The sequence below is a fragment of the Tuber melanosporum genome (assembly GCF_000151645.1).
Source record: "Tuber melanosporum whole genome shotgun sequence assembly, scaffold_161, strain Mel28".
Classification (NCBI taxonomy): Eukaryota; Fungi; Ascomycota; class Pezizomycetes; order Pezizales; family Tuberaceae; genus Tuber; species Tuber melanosporum.
In genome coordinates, this window is record NW_003298821.1 from 84,518 (window position 1) to 85,502 (window position 985).

Below are 985 nucleotides of genomic sequence, written 5' to 3' on the forward strand. Positions count from 1 at the left end.
TATCAAGGGTCCCCCCTACCATCACACCCCACACTTTTACGATAAGGGGATGGCGGGCAGAACGGTCAGACTGTTTTTTGTATTTCTGTGTCCCGAGATGGCGGTCCCCTTCGAAATTGGGTCCGGTTTTTTAATGGTCTTTCCCTCTTCCCTCCTCTTTCGCTCCCTTGCTCGCTGATTTCCTCCGAGTTTCCGCCGGTCGAATCATTTTTTGCCCAGCCTCGCACTCAATTTCAGCATCTGACATGAATCATGAGACTGTCAAACGCTACTCGAGTACGGTACTCGTACCAGACTCTTTGTTTCCAGGTCTGCCATCGGTACCCTGGAGTGGGAATGAGTAAACTCGCCACAAAGAGTAAGCCTGTCGTGTTTCGTTTCAGGACCGAATAACGTGGTTTCCTTGGGTCTTTTTTTTTTTTTTTTTTTTGCCTTTTCTTCTTTTCTTCTTTTGCTTCATTGACCCCTTTTTTCCTTTTGGCTCTCGGGGGCCTTCTCGCCTTTTTTTATTATTATTATCATACTTTCGTTTTTCCTCTTTCCACCCCTTGCCTCTCTTTATCCGTTTTCGTTTTGCGCTGTGACTTTGAGCACCGGCACATTTGCTTTCTTATGGGATAGAGTCGGAGAGTTGAGGATGAGCTCGTTTCTCTTCATGTAACCCTTGTCAAGTCCACTTGCGCGTATGGTACCGACAACCTGTGCTTCCTCCTGCCTCCGTTCCCTCCGTCCCCTTCCCTCCTCCAAGCCGCCCTGGTAACGGTTACGGACCTTGCCTGCCCACCTTGCGGCCCACCAAGCCGGATTTATTGGATCTCAGACTACCGCTCTGCACCCAGCCAAGATGCGAGACAAGCAGATGCCCATGGTGTCGGACCCCGCTCGCTACAAGTATTTCATTTGCTTTGTCCTTCGTTTAACTTGAGCTGGGTCATTACTCATGGTGCTGCTGGTAAATTGCTATGGCAGAGAAAATTATTGTCCT

The 985-nt window shown here is 49.0% G+C and overlaps 1 protein-coding gene across 1 annotated transcript in view; it reads left to right on the forward strand.

The window, feature by feature from the left end:
- Positions 1-252: 252 nt before the first annotated feature.
- Positions 253-985, forward strand: part of GSTUM_00003138001 (uncharacterized protein) — a gene marked incomplete at its 5' end in the record, with an annotated part of 6,910 nt that continues 6,177 nt past the window's right edge. Inside the window, one exon of the mRNA XM_002836807.2 lies at positions 253-358. Coding sequence (XP_002836853.1) covers positions 253-358 — 106 coding nt within the window. The remainder of the gene's footprint in view (positions 359-985) is intronic.